The sequence below is a fragment of the Lampetra fluviatilis genome, chromosome 13 (genome assembly GCF_964198595.1).
Source record: "Lampetra fluviatilis chromosome 13, kcLamFluv1.1, whole genome shotgun sequence".
In the NCBI taxonomy this organism is placed as follows: Eukaryota; Metazoa; Chordata; class Hyperoartia; order Petromyzontiformes; family Petromyzontidae; genus Lampetra; species Lampetra fluviatilis.
Genome location: NC_136287.1, coordinates 7,988,130 through 8,012,083, shown reverse-complemented (window position 1 = coordinate 8,012,083; position 23,954 = coordinate 7,988,130). Strand labels below are relative to the sequence as shown.

General features: G+C 40.7%; 2 protein-coding genes across 6 annotated transcripts; one reads left to right on the top strand and one right to left on the bottom strand.

Annotated features, from left to right (window-relative positions):
• The first annotated feature begins 3,176 nt into the window (after positions 1–3,176).
• On the top strand, positions 3,177–11,796 carry TTC23 (tetratricopeptide repeat domain 23). 4 transcript variants are annotated; one of them, XM_078862225.1, is made up of 11 exons: positions 3,177–3,703; positions 4,989–5,163; positions 5,807–5,930; positions 6,396–6,552; positions 7,068–7,193; positions 7,832–8,009; positions 8,426–8,534; positions 9,583–9,710; positions 10,481–10,630; positions 11,254–11,336; positions 11,657–11,796. In XM_078862225.1, the coding sequence occupies exons 1-11, from the start codon at positions 3,600–3,602 to the stop codon at positions 11,781–11,783; spliced, it is 1,461 nt and encodes a 486-aa protein (XP_078718351.1). In that variant the 5' UTR covers positions 3,177–3,599; the 3' UTR covers positions 11,784–11,796. The 4 variants fall into 4 exon arrangements, with proteins under 4 accessions (XP_078718351.1, XP_078718352.1, XP_078718350.1 ...); XM_078862226.1 differs by having other exon boundaries at positions 4,980–5,163; positions 10,520–10,630; XM_078862224.1 differs by having other exon boundaries at positions 4,980–5,163.
• PGPEP1 (pyroglutamyl-peptidase I) lies at positions 11,163–23,623 on the bottom strand. 2 transcript variants are annotated; one of them, XM_078862229.1, is made up of 6 exons: positions 23,538–23,623; positions 23,174–23,346; positions 18,284–18,336; positions 17,478–17,594; positions 16,333–16,565; positions 11,163–14,794 (listed from the first exon to the last, which is right to left on the bottom strand). In XM_078862229.1, the coding sequence occupies exons 1-6, from the start codon at positions 23,618–23,620 to the stop codon at positions 14,617–14,619; spliced, it is 837 nt and encodes a 278-aa protein (XP_078718355.1). In that variant the 5' UTR covers positions 23,621–23,623; the 3' UTR covers positions 11,163–14,616. The 2 variants fall into 2 exon arrangements, with proteins under 2 accessions (XP_078718355.1, XP_078718356.1); XM_078862230.1 differs by lacking the exon at positions 18,284–18,336 and having other exon boundaries at positions 23,174–23,623.
• Positions 23,624–23,954: the final 331 nt, after the last annotated feature.

Below are 23,954 nucleotides of genomic sequence, written 5' to 3'. Positions count from 1 at the left end.
GATATGTTTGTCATTTCAGAATTTTACTATATAGAACCTATGCAATTTATTACAAATCTGTGATGATACTTTGACAGTGGTACACAAGCACATTTATCAATAATAACTGCCAAAGAGGAATATATATACACAGTATACTAGGAGACAGTTTGGGAAAATGACCCTACTTCATAGAGTAGGAAACCCTTTGCCTAAAACATCGTCTGTTGTAAGTTTTCCAAATCAGGGAATTGTTATTAATCGGTTTTTTTACATTGACAATTGTACATTGTAGGCCTACGTGTGAATGATTGTCAAAGAAATAATGTAATATTCCAAAGAGGATTTAGGACAGATAAAACCTGAAGTCGCCAATTGGCTCCGGGGTATAAAATGTCAGATCATAGGACTGGTAAACCGGGTTCTCAAGTGTAGCGAGTTGTTGATCACCCCAAAGATCGCAAAAAAACACTTTGTTTTTTCAATTTATTCCAGCTCCTAAAAGATTTTGTTCGGCATGCGAAGAAAGCTCTTTGCTCGGCACATACAAGTTATGCCCCGAGTGTGGATGAATAGGCCGATTCTAATGTTGCGTGTGGCAATAAGTTCAGGAGTTTAAATGCCCATGTCGAGGTCTGCTAGCCACGAGAGTGCTTCAGAAGAGAGTTCGTGTAGTTTCGCTACTCCGTTGAAGGAGCGCAGCATGCGGTGGTTTACGATGTGGTGCAAGTTCGGGTGGGAAACTGGAGCCTTCTCGTGGCCCACATTCTCCTCTACATGTTCTCATGTTACCCTAAACACAATGTCATCTCGGCGAAATTGACTTAAATCATTAGAATATGCCGATTAAAGTGGTTTCAAAGTAACAAAATACAGACAAAATATCCCCTTTCATATATCTGGCTGTCCACATAAATACCAGTATTTTTACTCTTCCTGCCAACCACAAGGCATTCTTCGAGTGCATAAGTTCAACATTATTATGTGATGTGATCGTATGTGGCTATTCTATAACGAGGGTTCCAAATAAAGATGTATTTATGACATGCACTGAAAGTTGTTCAGAAAGTAATTGGGGTAGGTCAAAAGTAGGTCAAACGTGTCACGTCTTAAAGATATTCTTTACTCGTTGAACCAAATTCGTTCAAATGAGTTCACGCACAGCAAATAACACCCAGTACTGCAGTAATCAGCTAAAGCCAACAACATCAATCTTAACATTTAACTTAATATAACAATAGGTTTTACCCTTTATGGCAATAAAACAGGTGTCAAGATGTTAAAACACCAAACAGAATCCTTATTCAAGGAATCCTGTCTGCATTCACCACACGAACATGCAAACAAAAACATGCTTTGATAACATGGATTTCATCATGGGACCTCCTTTGCCAGTACCAAAATATACTAATAGGGTTTTCCCCTTTTTTTCTGGCAACAAAACTGACACCTTTTGCAAGGAATCATGTTCACATTAACCACAATACTTGCAGTCAAATGCAAACAAAAAACAATACTCTGATAATTTATGCATTGTCCTTGAAACTGATTGGTCCACACCAGAGACGGCTTTCTTTTGAGCCTAGTCTCAAAGTGTTAGACTAGAGGACGCCAAAAGGCGAACAGCACAGAGACAATGCACTATCAGGGCTTTTATAGCTCGGGGTGAGCAACTATAATACAAGGGTAAACCTATTGTTATATTTTAGTACTGGCAAGAAAGGGTAAAACCTATTATATTTTAATATACTGGCAAGACAGTTCCCAATATTGTAGCTGCTGACCCCAAACAACAAATGCCCTGATAGTGCATTGTCTCTGTGCTGTTTGCGTTTTGGTGTTCTCTGGTCTAACACTTCGAGACGAGGCTCAAAAGAAAGCCGTCTCTGGTGTGGACTAATCCGTTTCAAAGACAATGCATAGATTATACACTGTAACAAAAATTTGTTCCTGGGTACTAAGTACTATTTTTTTTATTGCTTATGCCTAAAAAGTATGGAACATGGCTATTATTCCCCACAAACTTTGCTTTTGTGACCAGGACTTTACGTGAACGAAAGACACAAATGCACACCACGTATTCTCATTGAAAATATGGAAATTTCAAAATATTACTGTCCTGGTCACAAAAGCAAAGTTTGTGGGGAATAATGGCGATTTTCTGTACTTTTGAGGCATAAGCAATTAGGAAATAACACTTACTACCCAGGAACAAAAAAACATTTTTGTTACAGTGTTATCAAAGCATGTGTTTCTGTTTGCATGTTCACCACAAGTACGTGGTGAATGCAGACAGGATTCCTTGAATAAGAATTCTGTTTGGTGTTTTAACATCTTGACAGCTGTTTTATTGCCATAAAGGGTAAACCCTATTGTTATATTTTAATAATACCGGGAAGAAAGGTCTCATATTTAACTTCATGTTAAAGAGACTTAAATTATTAATTGCTCAAAATAATCTTGAGTGTTGCGGTACATATAAATAACTATTTAAGCAATGTCTCTTGCACACATCCGTCTCCACATTAAATAAACATGTCTTACACAGCCAGAGTTTTTCTTATTTTGAAACAATCCTGAATTTATGCAATCCCGTAAGACCACGCATTTTTATTGTAGACTCACATGCGAAGGCGATATTATCCTCGAATTTATTTTGCCACTCACCGGTTGCTTATACCTTACATTGGCGGCATGAATACTACATGCACTGGCAGTAATGCACACACGGTATCGATTACAGAAACACGACAATGCTTTTTTTTCGATTTAAAGCTTTCTTGACGGCAGGGATTCATATTCTTGGTTCTTTCGGTAAAGTCACGTAGAAGGGAAATAATAAAAACGTCGTGAGAATTTTTCTTATGTTCTATTTGTATTACTTTATTATTTCCCTTCTACGTGACTTTACCGAAAGAACCAAGAATATGATTCTAGATTTGAAGCTTTCGTGACTGCAAGGATTCATACTCTTAGGTTTTTTCGGTAAAGTCACGTAGGTAAAAAAATAAATAATAATAATAAAATATTAATAAATTCTATATATTTTTTAAAATAATATTTAAAAAAATCCTAAAAATAAATAAAAAAAAATATAAAAAAAAATGTTATAATACAAAAAATATGTTATTTTATTCTTATTTTTTTGTTACCTACGTGACTTTACCGAAAAAACCTAAGAGTAACCAAGAATATGAACCAAGAAACACGACAATGCTGTGGTTGACTGAATATTTTAAAAGCGCGTTTCGTGCTTGTGTCTCCTCTCGACGACCCGTGGTGACTCCGTCGCCACGGTAACCCGCTCCTCGGCAGCTCTGGTCACAGCGGCCTGTTGTTATTTTCCTCAAAAATAACAAAATAGTTAACTCGCTTAGTTTATCTTCGCGATAACGTGCGGATACATCACTCCGTCTTGTTATTTTACCTATACTAATTTAAATCGGACGCGCGTTTTTAACTCCGGACAGACACCGGCGCCCTTCGGCCTAGGCCCGAGTCGTGAATCACCGGTGGCTGCTGAAAACAACAATATCAGTCGTGTAAATTTACTACCATCGCTACTGCTAGTCGTCGTAGTGGCACTAGTATCAGATCCCTCGGGTTATCGTCGACTACAAATGGCTACGAGTAACGGTGGAAGCGATGGCGATGCTCGCAGGCCCTTCGTGCTGGAGGTGCCGAGCGGTCGCTGGGACGAGGCGGACGGAGCCGCCGACGAGAAGTGAGGAGATGAGGCGGCGGACGACGAGGCGGGGTTCCTCATCCTCCTCATCCTCCTCACTTTCTAGCGACTCGGGAGGGGGGGGGATTAGCTTCACATTTCACCCGGATCTTCTCGTCTCCTTCCCCGGCACCGAGACATGCTTGAGGATCAACCTCTGGAGCGGGTGTTGTTTAATAATGTTCAGGGGTGGAAGGCACTTTCGCCGTTCGGAGCCATCCACTTAGTACGCATGGAGGGAGGAGGAGGGTTAAACCAAATGAGTAGCTACTTGCGTATGGGGGGTCTACTGGCAATATACGTACGCATAGGAAACAGGGAGGTTGGGGGGTGAAGCCTCGATAATAATTTGTCTACATTGGCTAGTCCGGCGGTGGACTATCTGTTTACTTGAACGCGTTAATATTATTAATTCTTGATCGTTTCTGCGTGGATTAAATATCAGCCGTGCTATAGGGTTCGGGGGGTAGGGGGGGGTGTGCGTCAAGTGTACGTACGCACGCAGGTGGGGTGTTAAATGTACGCGTGCGTACCGGGAGAGAAGGGTCAAGTTTTGACAGATGTTGGCCTACGTACTCAATGTATGGCCCCTTGAGATATCGGGGTGAGGGCCGTCACACCGCCTGCAAGGGGAGTTTTCGCACTTGCGTATTGTCGGGGGGGAGGGGGCGCACTAAAAGCCTCCAGTGGACAGCGGACCTTGCAATGAAGAACACTGCTCTAGTTAGAAATAGTTGTTCATGTTTACCCAGTCAGAGACTCGAGCATTCACCTCCCCAGCATGTGGAGTCTTGGACACTACAGGATTCCTCTTGTCCGCTTCCCCCACCCCACGAGTGTCTCTTTGCGTTGACCAACACCGTGTCGTCTAGATGACTCCTCAGTTGTCAGTGGTTTGTGTCGTGGTGTCTACCACCAAAGTCCTTGTGCATACCTAAAAAATGTCCCACAATGTTCTGTATCCCGTAGTCAAACAGAGTGGTTTTCATAGCGAGCAAGCTCCTGTCTCATAGTCAACTACCTCAACCCATGTATGTACCGTAAAATTAAACACTTGCAAACAACTATACCATAGCTGCGTTGATGTCAATGTGCAGGCGGTGCAACTGCACTGGGGTCCACAAAGAAAGGGACATTGGATACAGGACCACATTTCATGTATTGTATCCTGGGGTATGCCAACGATCCTATGTCACTTGACAGCAGTGCACTAGCATTGAACACAACTGTGTGAATAACAAACATCTTGAGTTATCCAAGACGTATTTCTTGTCAGTCTCAACAGCAGCCACTCCAGCGATCACACAGAAACTCCGTCGACGAGACCCAGTGGCAGCGCCAGAGAGAGGAGGCGGAGGAAAAGGGGTGGCGACTTCACGTCTGGCGAATGGAATTCCCCTCCTGAGGACAAACTGCCCATCGCCACGAAAATGGCAGAGGCACACATGAGAAACAAACAGGTAGCATTCTCAGTACCCAACAGTATTATTTGCCAATGTTTTAGATATTTATAGTGCTGGTGTGAATATATATAGGTTGTGTTCCGAACGGCAGACAATCATTTTATTTTATGTATGCCAAGAGTGGTCTGCAGTACACACGTGTTATCAGTGTCTCTGAGGCGAGGGTTGTTTGATCACTCAGATTTGTGAAACTCCCAAATCCACTTGGTTGCAAAGTGACAATTCATCAAATGTATTCATGGCCCACCATTGTGAACCTTTGAGTGTTTATTCCCTCATATGTGATGGTTTGCTCTGGGTATACCAGTTTATTCCAACATTCACAATACTCGATCAAAGAAAAGTGTTCAAACGATCCAGTGCAACACCCTCCTGAAAAATGTGTGAGACTCGTGCTTTCCTGGTTAAACACATATTAGTATTACAATAAATGCCACGTAGAGATTAGTTCTTGCATTATGCTTCAACCAGTGTCACCTCGTAAAAAGTTGTGTGTAATTATGTTTAAGTGGAGTGATAAAGAATATTACTGAAAGAAATGTGATGCGTATAGATTATCTTCATGCTGATTATCTTTGTCTAATAAATCCATAAACTTTTTGCAATTTGTTTGTTTATTGGGGTGTATGTATATGCACAGATACCAGAAGCTATGACGGAGCTAATACGGTGTGTGGCTCTGAGTCGAATTGTTTTTGGAGATGAGCACTGGCAGGTGGCACAAGCTTATGCCAACCTGGCTCATGGTTATCTAAGTCTGAGAGGTGAGATACTTCGGGACTTTTTCTTCTTTCGTATGGCGGATGTAGATGCTGAGCAACAACTACAAATTCACATTCCGGTGGTCAAACCAGACTTTGGGACTAATGGTCAAACATATGCATCACGCGTAAAATACAGAGAAAAATTGATGTAGGATATTAACTGTCACTTGTGTTTTAATAGCTGAGATCATTTATGACTTGTATCATTTAGCATTTTTTGTTGATAGAGCATCCCAGCTTTGATTAAAGGTTAAACATCTTTTCTACTTATCTAGATTAATTGATACAGCTTAGACGGTTCTTGATTTACTGTGTACACCGAAAAACAAGCCATTAACAAAATCAAATTTAAATGTGGCTCATCAACATAGGCGATCTATAATAACAAACATTAACATGTAATTATTGTGTTAACTTTTATCACACTCTGCTCACCCTGCCCACCCTCTTCTCCCTCAACTCCAGGCCTGGCACTGCAAGCAAAGCTGCACTGTGAAACAGGCCAGGCGATCATGTTGACAGCGCCTCACAGTCCCTCGTCACCGGGAGAGCGCACCAACATACTCAAAACTCTCTTCACAATCTACTGCACGCTGGGAAAGGCCAACACTCATCTAAAAAAATATCCTTTCCATTGTGCAGCAAACTCCCGTATGGAACCACAAGTATTGTACTGAACCTTTAACGGATCTCTGTGAAGGTTTACCCCTTGCATGACTATATGTTGTCTGGTAAACAAAGGTCTCTTTGCAAAGGCTTTTCTATGTTGATGTTGTAATTTCTTTTGTTATGTACATTTTGAAAGTGATTCTTTTTTTGATATGGAACCGGGAAATAGCGTGGTATATATTTATGTAAAATTAATACCTTTACATATACAAAACATATAAAAAAACGTAATGATTCACCCCCCGCCTAGCAATTCCATGAATTGTTATGATAAAAAAAAAATTAGTTTTGATCATCTTTTTAAAAAAAATTGTCAAAATGTGTACAACATTGCTCCATTAGCTGAAATGTAACAGCGGATAATTTGCATACATTTAAAATAACCAATCCTTCAAATATCTGATTTTGTGAGCGTAAGAATGTGTTTGTACAATATTCTAATGCACATGACTTCTTGACAAGCATCACTTTGAAAGAGGCAGAACAATGCCTGCTTAGGGCAGAGCAGATTGCAAATGAGCTGTCAAAGACAGGGATGGTGCTGGAGAGAGAACAGGGGGAGATGGACCTGGAAGTCACACAAGCCTTGGGCAGGTGCTGTCCCATGGAGAACACATGATATCACCACAAGTAACTTTTTAAATTAGATGGCTTAATAGAATCAAAATGTTAAATCCCATTTACAGATTACTGGGAATGCAACCATATGTCTCCGGTTTAAAATAAAGCTTTGGTAGGAATAATTTGAATCCATTATGTATGAAAGCCGTTGGACATTTTGTCCATGGTATGCTTGGTTTGATTCACCTGTGGATGATTACGTTTATCTAGGTCAGAGATGCATTGCATATATAAGACGTCCATACTATAATTGATAACCATGTAAATAACATAAATAAACGATCCATATGAAATCAACAATTTAAAAGAGGCAATAAATTAGGTTTTTGATATATTGGAAACTAAGGTACAGTAAGTAATTTAATTTCATGTGTTAGTTTTTATTTTAGCATTAGCTAATCTATTGTAATTGTTATCCTCGTAAAATTGCTTACAGTAGAGGCATGAATGCATTGTATTGCAGATGTTTTGATTGTTCTGTGAAAAGAGCTAGTTTTGAATGATACACACTTGTCTAGACTTCAATTATAAAAGTGAATTTTAAGGTGAGCACTAGGCTATCTCATTTTAGTGGCTGCACATCTGCTTGGTGTGTGCTTGGTTGCCATCAGATTGTCCATACAACAGGAGAAGCCAGCTCTGGCAGTTGAGCAACTGCAGAAGACACTGAAACTACTGCAGTTGTCAGTTGGGGAGGACAGCCCTGAGCTGATCCCAGCCTACCAGGATCTGGCCCATGCAGAGGACGCACGGCAGAACCACCAGCAGACAATCGAGAACCTTCTGCAGGCAAGTCACGGCTGTACTGTGCTCACTTCGAAGCTTTCAAGAGTTCCAGCTTGGGGCATCTTGACCCGTAGATAGCACGCATTCAAATTGCTGGATTAAATATCGAGTGAGCCCTTAAGCATTTTTTATTTTAAATTCACAATGGACTTTATATGGTTTGTCATTTGTTCTCTCAATGGATGGTTATTTTAAAGGCAGCCTCTCGGCCAATGTGAACTTTTCCCACCATCTCTTTTTTTCCTCAATACTTCCACAAAAGCTGTACCTCATAATGGCTCTGTAAAGAATGGCACTGCATGATGGTTCATGCGCCTTAGCTGCAAGCTGAAAAATAGTGAAATGAAATTTGCGTGTCATTCATAATGAAAAGCATTCACCGAAGTGAGCCTCATGTACACATGCTGGATGCACTGCAGGCTCACTCCATTGCGCTGGCCTCTTACACCACCGACAGCAAGGAGGCAGCAGAGACGGCTCACATCATGGCCAAGGCATGTGCAGCGGCCAAAGATGAAGAGTTTGAGGGTAGGCCGAATACATTCTCAAAGTGAACAGTGTTGGTGTGTTAATGTTTTTCATTGCTTTATTTAAAAGCATAATGACATTTAAAGATTACGTACATAAATGGGGCAGCACGTGCAGTTTTATTGATTGGGGGAATTTCACTGTCCGTGAAGTCAATAAAATGAATACCACTTCGTGGAATGCAAATAGGAGTCATGGGATCAACAGACATGCTCCGGCCAAAGGAATGCAGAATTCCCACCCCTGGCCCAGGGCTGTAAACAGATAAGAACTGCCTCAGTCCTTTAAGTTGGAAGCCATTGCATTGCAATAAGTAGGCTATGTGGTCCACTAAACATGAACAGATTGTGTTGGCAACAGTGTACAAATATACTGTACAGGAGGCTAACGTCTCCTGTACAGTAGATCGAAGTTGACTAGCAAATCATCCGTGTGCACCATCTGTTATTGCTTTTACCATACTGCCTCTTTCAGAGCTCAGGCACGTGTTCATTTCACTCATCATACTTAGATATATGAATGTAGGGTTCAAAGAGTAGTTATGACATGGCTCCTCAAGCTTTTCTACTTTCATGTACTTGTGCCAAGCACCTGAGCAGGACTAAAATTGTGAAATACAAAAGAAGTGTGCTCTACTTTCAGAAATTGTGGTAAAATTACTGAATTAGAAGGGATAGGTTCCACGGCATGCATCAATATTTATTAATATTCTTAGGTTTTTTCGGTAAAGTCACGTAGGCAAAACATCAAAATTAATAAAAATAAAATAAAACATCAAGTGATGCAGCTAATCTGGCTGTGACGGTCCCACCTGATGACGGAGACTTGTTGCCTCCGAAACGTCGTGATTTTTGTTTTATTTTAATTAATTTTGATGTTTTGCCTACGTGACTTTACCGAAAAAACCTAAGAATATGAATCCTTGCAGTCACGAAAGCTTCAAATCTAGAATATTTATTAACATTTTACATACCCCAAAAATGCATTGTTGAAGGTTTTAACACAGGAATTATTTACATGCATTGACTGTTTCAATTGTTTGCATCAGGCTTGGCTGAGAAATACTTTGTAGAGAGCCTGAACTCCTATGAGCTGGTGTATGGAACTGACAGTCCTGAGTGGCTTTGTGTGCAAGATGATCTCTGCCACCTACTGGTTCGTGCCAAAAGACATCAGGTACATTACACAAGTTCTTTAGATGGCACAGAACACTCATAATTGCAGCCAGTTTGTCCAATAACTTATTATAATTGGGAATCATTCATGTTAGGAATACAGAAAGGACATTTACTAAAGCTGAAGTCTCTTCAATACTTAACAAGCAAGATTGAACAAATTAATCCATTAGCCGTGTCATTTGTCTGTAATTGGGGGTCATTGTAACCTAAACTACACGAATCGTTTGTATAAAGTTGCATTACTATTCGTGCATTACCCTACAGAAAACAAGCCAGATTACTCAGTTGCCAAAAACGTGTTTTTCACAATCAAATTAGCAGTGTTCACATTTAATTTCAGTACGAGACCTGATAAGACTGATTTTCATGTAATAACATTTATTTGAAAAAATAACGATTTAATATATACTGTAACCATATTTTTTGACCCTGATCATCATGATAAATTAGTATATTCTAATAATAGTAGAGGGTAAATATTAGATAAGAACACAAACATTAAGACATTTAAACGAAGGCCTGTCAATATCAATATTTGCAATTCAAAAATTAAATCTAACATCGAAGTTTAGCATTTATCACTGAAAAATACAGCAGCGCTCAACAAATTGCAATAAGACACGCATGGTTTCTGTACACAATGAAGCAAACTAATGACATCCCAAAGTGCTTGATAAAAGTAAACTGTCACTGGTCCATAGTCTTCTCGTGTCTAATGTAAAAGATGCAGCACATTATTTTGCTGGTGGAATTGTCTATTTGCTACAGGAAGCAATTGTCAGGCTCCAAATCTCCCTGAATGTCAAGGCGTCTGTGTTTGGGGAGTTCAGCAAGGAACTGGCGGAGACTCACCACCTCATGGGAGGAATCCGAATGGCCGAGGGCCAATTGGAAAAAGCTTACAAACACCTCAACAAGGTAGCTTTGCAGGGGAAATATTGGGAAATATAGTAATCATCACGTTATCAAAAATATGATTTTGTAGTTTCACAGAATGTTACTTTATATTGCATAACGTGCAGATTCCTCAAAATTTCGCAGTGGGTTGGTCTTAAGTATTCACATAAAGCATTCCCTTGCAAGTAATGTTCATAAAAAACACATTTGGTAGTGCGATAGTGGCGCAGTGGTTTATGCCCTGTACTACGAATTTGCCCATTTGAGTTTGATACCCAACCTTTGCTTATATCAGTAAAACTTAATATATCTCATCTGGTCCTGGCCATCAACCTTCAATCTTCATTTACCAGCATTAACTATTATGGAGCATGAACTATGGTTAACAACCACGATGATTACATGGCGTGGGGAGGCAGTGGATTGACAAAAGGTTGTAAATTGTTACTGCGTTTTGGCATCTTATGTAGGGACAATATATTTTGACCATGATTTGGGAAAGTATGCAATTCAAGTGAAAGAAGACTAGGTGCAATATCCCTTAAAAGGTATCATAACTATAACACCATTTTTATGTAGTTGACATGAAGTTGAACAACACCGTATTTTTTTAGGCATATAATACTCTGTTTCGCTTTTATCAGTGTCTGGATGTTCAAACAATCCTGTACGGCGCTCAGCACAAGAAAACCAAGTCTACACAGAAAACCTTGGACATGCTCTCCAAGTACGATAATCACCTTTGTACTTTTGCAGGCATGTCACATTGAATTATAATTAAGTAGCCTGGAACTTGACATGTATTTACAGTGTTTTTGTTATTCATTCACTTTTAAGATATAACATTTGATTAACTCTGAAGCCAATGAAGTAAAACGAATGGCAATAGGCTTGTGACATGCAATAATAACGGACACATTTACAAATCTGCACTTCATTGACGTTGTTCTAATATTGGCAATATAACTGCCGTATTAGATCATTCACAACTTTTACACTGCAAATATTAAATGTAGATATTCCTTTTGTTTAAACCCTCAAACACAGGACTCCATCAATGGCAAATAAACAGAAAATCTCTTCTGCAGAGAGCATCAAAGGGCGACCGCTATTCACTGCTGTTGTCAGCAGACAAAAACCACTTGGAGGAACCAAGGGAAATGTTTACGATTGAAGTAATGTGTTTGTATCCACAAGATCAAGTCCAGTTCAAACTGTACAGCAAGAAAAGATGATGAAAATGTGTATATTTATGATTTTTACATTATGAATGTTGTCTATAAATTATAACATTTACAAAGACTCAATATAATGCAGTGTCTTTCGGAGCCTCCATCAATATACCACCTATCAATTATTTATTGTAAGTTGGAGCACCTATCCAATGTTTATACGTTACTATGCAACTTTAAAATATGAATAATATCCAAACAAATGAGTTTCCTATGAGACTGCATTAGACCTGTCTGCATGGCCACATGCTTTCTTTTAGAAGTAGTTGCCAAGTGCAAGCATGTAAAATGGTGCTTAAGAATTTTAGAATCAAATGTTACAACAGAAAACTAACAACAATATCTATAATCACCACTTGTTGAATATCAATTAAAGTCCTGGTAAAAAATGCTTTTCTCGAACTGCGGCTTTTGAATCCTTGTTCGCGGTAAAAAAATTTATTCTGCATTTTAATCTCGACATCGGTTTGTAAAATATAAGTATAATTTAGGCTTTAAGCATGCAGTCCATTTATGTTGGGATTTGGACTAATCAATTATCTTTTATGTCTCAAGTGTACATTTTTAATAAATTGTCATTGCTCAATATGAAATGCTAACAATTTGTTGCCAATATTCATTTTAAGGTGTACGATTGTGCTTCAGTGACAAAATGTAATTACAATACTTGCAAAATCTAAGTTTTCCTAGATAATGTTTTTGAGGTGTTTCGTCTATTTGTTTAATCAGCTGTTTTGTATTTGGACACCCAAGAAATCAACCTGTTTCCACTGCAAGGAGTCCAATGGAACAGCTAATTCTCATTTACATCCCTCAACTGCTCAAGAAGCAATTTCAATCATGCAGGTGCTTGTATGCATGTGCAAGCAGATGTATTTTACTATGGCCATGAAGATATGTAAACACATGCATAATTCAATTGTGTGCACAATTAAATACATGTAGGTTACTCTTTGGCCTTGGAGAAAAATATCTTAATTTTCATAACATTTGGCTATTTAATTCACAATTTAAAAGTATAGTGTTATACAACTATCCATTGAAATATTGCATTTTGATGTCGATTGTAAATTTACTATACTCTGTACAAAAAGATACAAACCTTTCTGTACAGATCAAAACATTTAGTTTTAACCATACACATTTTCATTGTGGCATTGAGTTTGCAAAAGTATTCAGTTTCCAAAATTATTTTTCTAGTAATCACATGTTTAAAGTAAGTTTATTGAAACAATACAATTACTGTGCCATCTGAAAATAAGTTACCTAAAGCCTATATTTTCCTTTCAATTAAAATTGAGGCAGGGAATGCTGTTGAAATAATGATAAATAATTATAATTTCAAATTCTTGGTTCTTTCGGTAAAGTCACGTAGAAGGGAAATAATAAAATAAACATTAAACAATTATTATTATTTCCCTTCTACGTGACTTTCCCGAAAGAACCAAGAATATGAATCCCTGCAGTCACGAAAGCTTTAAATCGAAATATAATTTCAAAGTTTACAGTCAAAACAGGTTACTATTATATTCTTGGTTCTTTCGGTAAAGTCACGTAGATAGAAAATAAAATTAATAGAAAATAAAGCAAAAACCCACGACGTTTCGATCGCAACACAAGCGGTCTTCATCAGGCGGAGAGAAAAGAGGGGACAAGCCTCCAAATGCAACTGCTTATAAAGGTTTCCAAAGTGAGTGGGCGGGGGACGAGAGCTGCGTGGTGTAAGTCAGCCAGTGGTAATGTAGGAGTAGACAATCTTGATTTGAAGCTTTCGTGACTGCAGGAATCCATACACTTTGGTTCTTCGGAATTAGGGATTTCGATCGGATCATTGGGGGGGCACGTGCCACCCCCCCACTGGCAGAGCCAGTGGGGAGAGGGGGTGGTAGAGATGGGGGGGGAGGCATTGCACCTGGCGACACACATCCAGACTGCTGACGGTAGAGGTTGACAAGAAAACACAAATCAAGTCAGCCCTCCTCCTAGCTTTCGTCCCCCGCTCACTCACTTTGGGAACCCTATAAGCAGTTGCATTTGGAGGCTTGCCCCCTCTTTTCTCTCCACCTGATGAAGACCGCGTGTGTTGCGATCTAAACGTCGTGGGTTTTTGCTTTTATTTAAAATTTATTATTTTTAATTTAATTTTATTATTTTTATTTTCTATCTATGGGACTTTACCGAAAGAACCAAGAATATGAATTCCTGCAGTCACGAAAGTTTTAAGCCAAAGGTTACTATTAATCAACTAAGCCATTGTTGCAAAAATATTGACAACTGTAGCTTGCTAAATGCCCCATTTTGATGTAGGTTGCAAAGGAGTTAAAGGCTGTGGTATTGATAATGGCTCATCGATAAGCAGACCTTTGATTTAAACATTAAGATAGTTCAGTTGCAGTTTTGCACCAGCTCCGTAGTAATGTATTAGGTTGATCATTCTAAACAAATCAACAAAGTCTGTTTAGGAACATAAGAAACACTTTCTAATGAGGCTGACAGAAAATCAATGCAAATGACATGTCAGTACAGATAAGGGTGCATCAAATTATTGCCCTGCTGTGCACTAAATGGCCTGGTTCCATTTACTGCTGCTGAAAAATAATTGCATCGACCAAATCAGTTATATAACATGTATTTGCAAACAAGAATAGGTGCCACAATTGCTCAACCTGCTTTTTCAGATCGAAGGTGGCAGTGTACAGAGCAAAGTTGCATGGGCATGATTCTTACACGCAGGCTTTCAGAAGCGGGTGATTAAATGGGAATGTGGTGCTCGTGCTAAAGGCAGCTTTCCTGCACATCATCCAACTGCTCCAGCATGGCCTGCACGATGAGCTTAAGAGCGTGGCCCAGCAATTCAGCACTATATGGCTTGTCCAGTGGGGGTACATGCACAAACGTCGCCTTGCCATGGCTCAGGTACAGCGAATAGTAGTAGGTGTAGTCGCACAGGTACCTGCAAGCAAAAGAAGCAGGTGCACACAGGTAATGTCTTCCACACTGCCTCATTGCAGATGTATTCATCAGCCTGCAGAACTAGTGGGAGCACATGGATGTTATATATTCTGCATGTTGCCCCTGTTTTTGTACAGCATCTTGGGACACATTTAGATCCATTATAAATACAATTATTCTCCAGAAAGATTGAACGTTGTCGAGTCAATGCATATTTATTTTCTTGCAAATAATCCATTTGGGTAAGGACCAGGGCATACATTGACCTCTGCATAAAAACTAAATAAAAAAAATAATCATCAACATACACTTTTCAGCAGAGATTGCGCGTTGATAATTCTATGCCTAATTTTCTTGACGGCACCAATGATTGAACTCTCAACGTCGTGCAAACTGGCTCAATGGGGAGTGTGCAAATAACTAAGCCACCGAGCTGCCCTAGATATGGAATGATACAGGATATTTTTAGTTGCTGCGCCTGCATGCTGGAAACAAGGGAATGAAACCCACAACAGAGGGAAATAACTGATGAAGATTTGGAGGCTTTTTTTGAATGCTCAGTTGAGCAAACAATTACTGACTTTATTTTATCTGTGTGTGCTGCACACATTCTGAGAGCCACTTATGCATTTCTAGGAATTAAAAAATGTGACATCACCCTTATAACAGCTGTGGCACAGGACCTGGCCTAATCACAACTGATTATGGACACTCAGGATTATGCGAAACATTAAATGACGCATTATTTCATAATGAACACAACATTGTAAACGTGAGTTTTAACACGTAGGTAAAAAAACTTTATTATGGATTATAAATGTGAATTACTGTCGTTGCATCAAAACTCGCACAAAGTAGACAACAAAGCAACAATCTGGCATTTTCTATAGCAATGTATACTGATCCCACAAATATATTTTTACAGGATAAAAAACAAAAGTATAGCTATGCTGTGTTGTCAAGGACTTTGCACATATTGCTTTCAAACAGACCAGATAAGCAGGGGTTCGACCTTGGTTAGTAATTGTATGGGCAATGTAAGCTCTGGCTCCGAGGTAGCCAGAATATGTAAATATATCAATATATTATTGAATTTATCTTGTGGACGTTTTAGTGCTACCCTCTCATGTGTTTCGGTTTTCTCCAGATACTCCCATCTCTTACCACATGGCAAGCACATATAAATGGAATTTGCCCAACATCTCAATGCAGAACCCATCTAAATGAGTCTCAAAACCTAGTGAGGTTTTCCTGGATGAAAGGTATTATTACTCCAACTGTATTCTCTGGATTATAGACGCTTTTTTTTCCCTTGTATTTTAAAGCACCGTGTGTAACCATATTTGTATAACTTTGTTTATGGCAGACAAAGTATTAAGGTGCTTCTTACATTACAGAGCATCTTATAAAATGGAGGATAAAGTATTGGAACATCGCAAAGCTATTCCACATTTGATAAGGCGATGTCTGCAGACCCATCACCTACTGATGAACACAAACCCCTTGCGACGTTTGCCCACCAACCGGGCCGTGTCTTACCTGCCTGCGTCATCCGACACGGCAAGCTGCAGCTCGAGTCCCTGAGCGCGCACCTTGTCCCGCACAGCCTCCATGTTCACCCTGGAATGGAGGCATTCTGGCCCTCCCTCCACGCAGCAGTGGCTGCCCGGACAGCAGCGCGCATTGTCCAGCACCACATAGCCCACGTTCTTCCCACACTGCTCTAGCGTGACAGCTTGCGCCACCCCCGACACCCCCACGTGAACCATCAACTGCGGAGGTGGTCGGTGTTGAGTTGTGTTTTGGAGGAAGTAGGGTAGCAGCAGAGTTTGGACAAACCACAAGCAAAAGTAGCATTTACAGAGTGAGCAACTTTCACAGCTTTAATAGAAGTTGAGCATTGCCCAAGATGTGGTCTTTCGTGGATGAAAGTGAATATGGTACAAATAACATGACAAGAGTGAAATAAACTCATGTGTGTAAAAACCTCTATCCTAGGTACAGATTTTCTTAATCAGCAGTTAAAATGTTTAAAGCATTTACTGACTTTGCCTGTCAACTGTGACACGGAATCTTTAAAACATGCAATGAACATACACTGGCCAGCTGGGAAAAAAATACTTATTTTGCTGAATGATTAATTGGGTTATCTGCATTTACAGCATACGAGGCACTCAAATGTGCTATGAAATTACAGTAATTACGCATCTAAAGAGGCAGTGGTTCAATGGCAACTTTTTATTAAGTACTAACTTTTAAGAATGCCATTTTGGCAGAACTGCCTCAGTCACCACTTCAGCCGTCAGAACAGTTTTCCCAAAAGGAAGAATTCCACTGCTATGAATCACATCTCCCTGGAATAGAAAAACAGCCGGAAAATGTTCGAGAGTAAGATTAACTTTGTTAGATGACTGATAAAGTCAACTGCAAGAGCAGACAGCGCAGATCACTAACATGGGCAGAGAGAACTCCCACTTTCCAACGGTTGGCAAAACAATTAGAATGCCTCTAATGCCATAGCGAAGACACACTATTCGAAATCAAACATCGTGCTTTCAGTTATAATTGCAAATTAATTTGCAAATGTCCTTCGGAGACAAATGACATCCCTGGTGGGCAGGTAGTTGAGTTGGCATTGTTTTGCATTGTGAAAGTGAACTGTACGAGAGTGTAGAAACACATACCTGGGGGTTGTGCAGCTTCCATATAGATGGCACAAGCTCTTGCACCTTCTGGTACTCCACAGGGATCTCAAACACTTTCAGGTCAACGTCTTCACCCAGACCCAGCTTCTCCAACTCCTGTGTAACCATAACATGGGGAGCACAGATGAAGACTTTGCTTTTCAGTTTCTACATTGCATAGATATGTGGACTATGGTGCCTGTACCACATGTAAGTGACCTATGCCTTATCTTTGTCTTGCAGTGATCCATGTGGTTTTCACCAGAGAACGTATTTTGCTTGTCGTAACTTGTGAAAATAATTTAATGTAAATAATATTTCATTTTACCGGTAAGTATGGTTCAGATGCAAACACAGGTGACGATGGTCTGGTTGACAACCTTTTTTTTGTCAAATAGTACTTGATAACATAACTCTGAAATAACGAATAAAAAATATAATGTACGGGCATTTGTCTATCCACTGCCGGATGAAGCCTCCACACACAGTGTCGTTCAAGGGGGTCGTTTGACCATTGACTATGCTGGTCAGAGCGGGTTAGTAAACGGGTGGCGCATTGGTCCTGGGCTGTTCAGATATCGTTCACCAGTGATGTTAGCCATGGCCGGGAACGAAACTCAGGAGACTGGGTTCGTAGCACACTGCACCATCTGTCTCACAATCCCGCAATAGTGATATATATCGTTTTTTTGTGTGTTTAGTTTGTTGTCCTTCCCCACTCCTTAGATTAGCACGGCTGGCTATGTATGGTGCGAAATAAGTTCAACATACATACATACATATGAAAGAGCAGTTAAAAAACATACCTGCACAGCCACCCAACTCGCATTTACATTGTGCTCTCGAAATGGACCGAACCCTGTAACACAAGCATGAACACATGGACTTGAGCACGGACTCCACCACTGCACTCCCTCACTCCGTTAGTGTCTGCTTAACATGTCCCATGCTCTAAGTGTCAGATCCCCAGTAAAAGCGCAATGAATTGCCTACCGTTTAAATTGAAAAAACACACTTGCACCTCTCTCGAGAGCACGTGTTCTAGAGTTTAATCCAACTATTACGTGACCAATGTATAACTGTGCGGAATGTTATCAAGTGAATGAGTGAAAATTTACTGTATAGTTTTACGCAAAAGTAAAAAAACGTGAAAATAGTTGAGGAGAGCTCCTTATGACATCAGCAAAAATGTTCCTGTTCTTTATTACACATTTTACAGTTTGTCATACCTGAGTGATGGAAATGTTGGGTTTCAGGTTTTTGAAGCCACCTCAACCCAATGGACTCACACCGGGTTATAATAATAATTTACAGCCCTGAGTCAATCCATTTGCTGAAGTCAAAATCTGTATTTAGACTGGAAGAATCCGATGAGTTATGAAGCTCTTTATCACAGATGTCCAGTAGGTCCTCCCTACACTCTGTCAGTCATGGAGGTTATTTGACAATACTAAACAACTTGATTATTACAGTCGCCACCTTTCCCACAGACCAAACTGGACATATCAGTCAGCCTTGGTCTATAAAAACTGCACTTTACAGTAATAAAGTTCATAATACCACCAGATCTTGGTACAAATGAATTCCTGCCACCCAAACACAAACAGGTGGTACTCCTTTTATAAAGTTTGATGGATACTCCTGACGACCAGAGCCTTGCTAAATATTAAACTGCAACTGTGGCTGGTTCTAGATGTTCTAGGTAGAGGTGCAGCCCTGCACTTTCTTGCTCACACCACTACTCTTCCACACTGGTCAGATATCTTAGAAAAGGTAAGAATACCTCCACTTTACCCCCACCACAAGCTGCCCTTCGATCGACTAATTGTGGTGTACCCATTTATACTGCTGGGTGGACAGATGTGCGAGTATTTAGGAAATTCGCCAAAGTTTGCAACTGCCGCACTGGGATATGTCCCACTGGTCTGGAATCATCAGAAATCATGTGGACTTAATGAAGACAGAGTTTTCATTCATGGTACTATATATAGTAATCTTTGACCATTGTATTAACACGTGTAATGTTTGCAATGGCAGTTATCCCCAATAACATTAAAGCAATTATAACTGTGGCCCATGTAACGCCATATTTAATTCACGACTCCCAAGTGCTAGAAGTGCTATGCAACTAGAATGCAATTTTTCGTTGTATATGGCTCACATGAGCTCAAAAACACGAGTTTAAGTGTATACGTGTACAGTTAATCATTACGTGGATGGTGAAGCATTCCATTATCTAGGTAACTTATGAACTGCTGCTATGCTATAAACAAGCAATACTGAATCTCTAAATGACAGAAAAACCCATAATTATAGAAACAACATAGTTGCAGCCGGCTAGTCTATGGCATGATATTTGTTGCCATGTTCGATTCTTTATAATGTTCGATGAACGACAAAATATTGAACAATCGTTTAAAATGTCCTAAATTATTGACATTAAATGACATCTTTAACGTATTTCATTATCTAAAACATTAAATAACTTTCAAGAATAAAACATTACGTCTGTTGCATATAATAACATACCTGATACATTATTTTCAACTATTGAAAATGTTTGATAATCGAGGCACATTAAATCAACAGGTAATAAAAAATGTGCTGAATTTAAATTATGTCTAATATCAAACATTAATGTGTGTGTGAAGTTTCCAAATAGTAACCTGGCACAGGGTTACCATGTTGTAACATATTAGGGAAGTAGCTGAAATCCTCTAAATATCTTTCATGTTACTAGTTATCTTGGTGCTATAGGATATCACAGGAGTGGGTTATGGTTTTACTGGATTTAGTACTGAGTGGTGACTGTTAGATTAAATGTGACTAATCATCCATAATACAGGATTTTGGGTTAGAAATGTGTCGTTAAACCTGCCACCACCCGACACAACCATTTATTAAGGTTTGTCACATAAACAGAACATGCCATTTTGTTACTAGTACAGCACACGGGTGTGTTGGAGAGCAATCCACAACATTTACTATCTGAGTATGACATTTCGCCAGTGCCTAATCAATGACAAAGATATCTTTTCCTCCAGAATTTTCTCAAGGGATACCTCATCCATGTATTTTTCCCTTGAGGTGTGAGAACTGGTTTAGGGTGAGATTGGAACAGTCAGGGCTAGGATGTGGTCATCTGACCTGTAACTCGAAGTTCCAAGAATACATTTCGGTCACTCCTCGTTTGTCGTTGCACTGCCGGTACTGGGTTTTTTGCTCCCCTTAAAGAAAATGTCTGTGCCAATGCAGAGTTTGATCAGCTGGAGCTGAGTCCTTGTTGCTGGGAATTTAGCACTCGGAACTGTGATTTTTCCATTTTTTTTTATTGAGTGAAAATGCTAAACTTGCCTGCGTCATCGTTATTCACCCTCGGACACTCATGACTGTGGTGCATGTTATACTCTACCGACTGAAGTTTCTGGATTGCAATTGCCTGGTTACAACTTACCTGTTTTCTTTGTGTTTTCGTCCAAATGTAACTTTTTGAGTGCGGTTGTTGCTTGTAAATATTTTTGAAAAGTGTGCTGGTGTGGGAGTCTGGGGTCCAAGTAAAAAATGGATTATCCAATTCTAAAACATTGAATCAGCCTCAAAACCACAGGCGCGTTGGAACTTTTGGGAGGCCAACTGCTACATAAAACTACATCCCGACAGGGTATCAGGAAAGCTATATCCCATGTTGGAAACCAAAAACAGGACTCTTAAAAGAGATCATCAGAACTGGTGACCATAAGGGCATCGCAATGCTGGCTCAACTCTTCACAAACAAAACATTTGGAAGATGTCACTGCAGACTTGGATTTAACTCACTCCAGCCATAAAGCCTGGCAGCTCCTCTGGAACCTAGTTGTCTGAAAACCAACAGAGCACAGAAATTAAAAACCACAGCAAATGATGTGGCTTCCTACATGCTGTCCTGCTCAAATGCATGTGGACAAACTCACCAAACAAGCTGTCTGCAACTCACCGTCATCTTAATTTCACTAACAAGACCATACACTGTCGCTTAAGTGGCCCTCAGGGCCACGAAGTACAAGACACCGGGATATGATGGCCTGTGTCGTGGGTTCCTAAAGAACACTGGACTATATGGACAACAATGGCTTGCAATCCTATTAATCGTCACACACAGGGCAGGCACAATCCCTCCAAGCTGATGGAACGTGCCATGCATTCCATCCTTTCCCCCATTGCTTCCCAAACGATCTGGCTTTCAAACTGGCCATATCTGCTGCGAACAAAGAATTGCCTTCACCACCCTCCGAGAAGCCGGTTTGCAGCGTCAACAGACAACTGGCACAGCAATGATTGACCTCTCTGCTGCCTATGACACTGTTTGGCGTCATGGCCTGCTGGCGTTCTACGGCACACCTAATTGACATGATGCTCAGCAACTGCACGTTTAGGGTACACCTCGCTGGTAAACACAACCACAACAGATATATCAACAATAGCCTCTCTCGAGCACCGTAACTATTTAAGTGACCTGACAATCTTGCAAGTTCATACAGTATATACAAATGACATAGTCCTTAATGCACTGGGCACAAACCTCGAGAACACTGCAGATACTCCGACAGCTGATCTAACTTTATGGGAGGCATATTTCCGTCACTGAAAATCGACCAAATTCTTCCAAAACCACCACAAGCGTTCTCCACCTGAACAATCATGCAGCAGATGCCACCCTGGGTGGTGTCCTTCTGTGGTAGAACCCTGTGCGCACTGACCCCACTTCAAATATATAGGGGTTGTTATGACAAGCCCCACATAAAAAACCATGATGTGTTGTTCTATACTCTTAGGTTTTTTCCGGCAAAATCACGTAGGTAAAAATAATAATAATCATAAAATAAAATAATAAATGAAAATAACTAAATTAAATCACGTTTAGGAAGCAACACAAGCCTCTGTCATCAGGTGTAACTGCTCCAGTAAAATTACAGTAATTTTAGTAAAATTTCAATTTTAGTACAATTTTAATTTTAGTAAAATTACTGTAATTTTACTGGAGCAGTTACACCTGATGACGGAGGCTTGTGTTGCTTCCGAAACGTCGTGATTTAATTTAGTTATTTGCATTTATTATTATTTCATTTTATTATTGTCATTTTTTACCTACGTGACTTTACCGAAAAAACCTAAGAGTACGAATACTTGCAGTCACGAAAGCTTCAAATCTATGTGTTGTTCTGGCAAACATTCTGCCACCAAACATCCACAGAGACACGTGTTCTTAGAACCCATAAACCAAGACCTCAACAATGTCACCTCGCTCCCGACTCAAGTTCCAATTCCCCTTCTGGGATCACTCGGCCACCATCCCAGGATGTCCAGCGCACGCTGTCGGACAGTAGCACCGACTGGGGGATACCATCAGTACCATCAGTGGCATCAGGACATCGACAGGCCGATGCACGGATCTCCTTCACGAATGGAAAATTAATAACAAACCACAGCGCGATTGTGGTCATTCAACTCTGATGGCGCCATATAGCAAACCTTCAATGAAGAAACAGCAAAATCACACAAACTCCCCTCCTCCTCCTCTCTCCATGAAGCCGTCTTCGTCGTGGCAAGCGTATTTATCTCCTGAACGTCTTGCCATTATACGCAAGAATATCGTAGCAGCAAGAACACAAGCAGAATGGAATATCAGAAACAGGGACGCAAGCAACACCACCACCAACCTGTTACAACGACGGTGCGACTCCTGTTCGGACGTGGAGCCATGGTGGTGAAGCCAGCACCGATGGGACAAGAAGTGAGATCCTTCGTGTGCGGGGGGACACGAAGCTCAGCTCCTGTCTGTACCTCGTGTACGACTCCTCTGTCTGTAGCCACCTCTTCCTGGGGCTGAAGCCTCAATGTGGGGGACACGCCACCCACAACAACACCCGGCGTGTCGCTGTCGCTACTGTCGGTGCGCGTTACTGAACAAGTTGTTTACAACAACAACGACGAGAAGGAGGATGAGGCATGTAAACCGAGTAAAAGAGACACGAATGTGTGAGGGAATCTGCCTCTGTGTGCGTGTGTCTATGTCTCTACCACCTCTGTGCGTCTGCGCGGGAGACGAATCTCTCGCTCGCGATCCCGACCCGGCGCCTCGTCTGATGCGCGTCGCACGTCATCATCGCGCCCCGTGACGTAAAACCCGCGCTTCTCCCATGACGCGTCATGCGGAGAGTGGGGCGAGCGTGAGCAGGTACGTCACGCGTTTCGGCTGAGAATGTCGTCACCACGCACAAGCCCCGCCAATCTCCTCACGCACGCGTTGGGGGCATGGACGTCGGGGTTTAGCGAAGATCAGTGACGCCATCGCGCACGCATGCGACCCGGTCCAAGCGAGTGTATGTCGTCATCACGCAAACCTGTACGCAAATTACACGCTGGTGACATCATCGCGCGCGGGGGGGAGGGGGTTAAACCTATGACCTCATCGCGCACGCACGTCCGCCAAATCGGAGC